Raw genomic sequence first — 1,810 nt, 5'->3', positions numbered from 1 at the left:
CCCTCCCCGCCCCCCTTCCAGGTGAACGAGCTGCAGAACTTGACGGCAGCGGAGGTGGTGGTCCCCCGCGAACAGACCCCCGACGAGAACGAACAGGTCATCGTCAAGATCATCGGACACTTCTACGCCAGCCAGGTAAACAACAACCTAGTGTATACCCTGTTACCTGTTACCTATGACCTATTACCTGTTACCTATGACCTGTTAACTATGACCTGTTACCTATGATCTGTTACCTATGACCTGTTAACTATGACCTGTTAACTATGACCTGTTACCTATGATCTGTTACCTATGACCTGTTAACTATGACCTGTTAACTATGACCTGTTACCTATGATCTGTTACCTATGACCTGTTAACTATGACCTGTTAACTATGACCTGTTACCTATGATCTGTTAACTTTGACCTGTTAACTATGACCTATTACCGATGAGCTGTTACCTATGACCTGTTAACTATGACCTGTTACCTATGGCTACACATGGCTCCGTTCATCTTCCTTCCTTCGATAATTTGGATTCCACCAGTATCATTACTTACTTTCTATTGGCGATAAGCTGACCTTGCCTGTGTGTTGTGTCCCCCCCCCCAGCTGGCCCAGAGGAAGATCAGGGACATCCTGACTCAGGTGAAACAGCAGCAGAAGGGGGGCATGGGGGGTGACCGGGGTGACCGGGGTGACCGCGGAGACCGCGGAGAACGCGGAGAACGCGGAGAACGCGGGGAACGCGGAGATCGCGGAGATCGTGGTGATCGCGGTGACCGCGAGCAACGTGAACGCCCTTCCGGCCCCCACGGCGCCCCCGGCCCCCACCCCCAGGCCCTGTCCGAGATGGGCTCCCCTCAAGGACTGGCTCAGGACCCCCGGCCCCCGAGAAAGTAGAGAGAGGAAAGGGGGGTGGGACGCTACCGGACGGACAGACAAACAAAACAGACAGACGGAACGAACGAACGAACGGACGGACGGACGGACGGAGGGACGGATACAGGAGAGGGACACACGGACCCAGCGGCAGAGAGAGAGGAGGGGAAGAAACGGGAGAAGGAAAACACGCCTGAGAGAGTGGAACAACGTTTAGAGGAGGAGGAGGAGGAGGAGAAGAGATGTTCAAAAAAGAAAACGAGGAGGAGGGAGTAGGGAAAAAAAAAGAGAGGATAAAATGATAACTAGAGAACAGAGAGACCAGATGCCAGGCCAGAGAGACTGACGGGGGATGGAGGGGTGGGGGTGGGGGGGGGTCGAGGCGGTGGAGAGATGGAGGGGGAGAGCCCCTAACCCCCCTAAGTGTGCTACAGAGGGTCGATGTCGATGATCTCCCAGAATCCTTCTCTTCACGTTGTAGTATTCATCAGAGCAACGCATCCGGGTACTTTCCCCTCCCGTAATGTCCACGCCCCTTTTTGGGTGATAGAAGAGTAGAAGTTTGACTAGCGGTCAATGGGAATTTCTGGTCTTTGCTACTTTAATCCGATAAAATAAGAAAACCGTAGTGCTTTTTAGATATTAGGAGCACAAATCCGATGGCCAGTTAGGCAAACTATTATATAGTGTCATTGCCGATCAATGATCGACGTCGTTATATAGAGAAAAGTAATGAAATAGGGGTTGATTCATCAGAGCAGTCATACGTCATCTCCCTGTCATCAGGATGTAGTTCTTCATTTGATTTGCCGTGTAGCTAGCTACTTGACTGCAAACTGCTCCATAAACCATGGGCTTGCCAGCTACGAGTAACGTTAATAGTAGCTAAATTATAAGCAATGAATGCGTTTATTTGCAGGCCAGTCAGTTGTTTTGCATTGAA

General features: G+C 51.0%; 1 protein-coding gene across 1 annotated transcript in view; it reads left to right on the top strand.

Annotated features, from left to right (window-relative positions):
- The window catches only part of igf2bp1 (insulin-like growth factor 2 mRNA binding protein 1), a gene marked incomplete at both ends in the record, with an annotated part of 48,286 nt that extends 47,398 nt beyond the window's left edge, over window positions 1–888 (top strand). Inside the window, 3 exons of the mRNA XM_080524071.1 lie at window positions 22–135; window positions 598–664; window positions 803–888. Of these exons, the coding sequence (XP_080380197.1) occupies window positions 22–135; window positions 598–664; window positions 803–888 (267 nt within the window). The remainder of the gene's footprint in view (window positions 1–21; window positions 136–597; window positions 665–802) is intronic.
- Between the last annotated feature and the right edge of the window lie 922 nt (window positions 889–1,810).

Source organism: Nansenia antarctica (genome assembly GCF_963989245.1).
Source record: "Nansenia antarctica genome assembly, chromosome: 2".
NCBI lineage: Eukaryota > Metazoa > Chordata > Actinopteri > Argentiniformes > Microstomatidae > Nansenia > Nansenia antarctica.
This window is presented reverse-complemented; position numbering and strand designations above follow the sequence as displayed.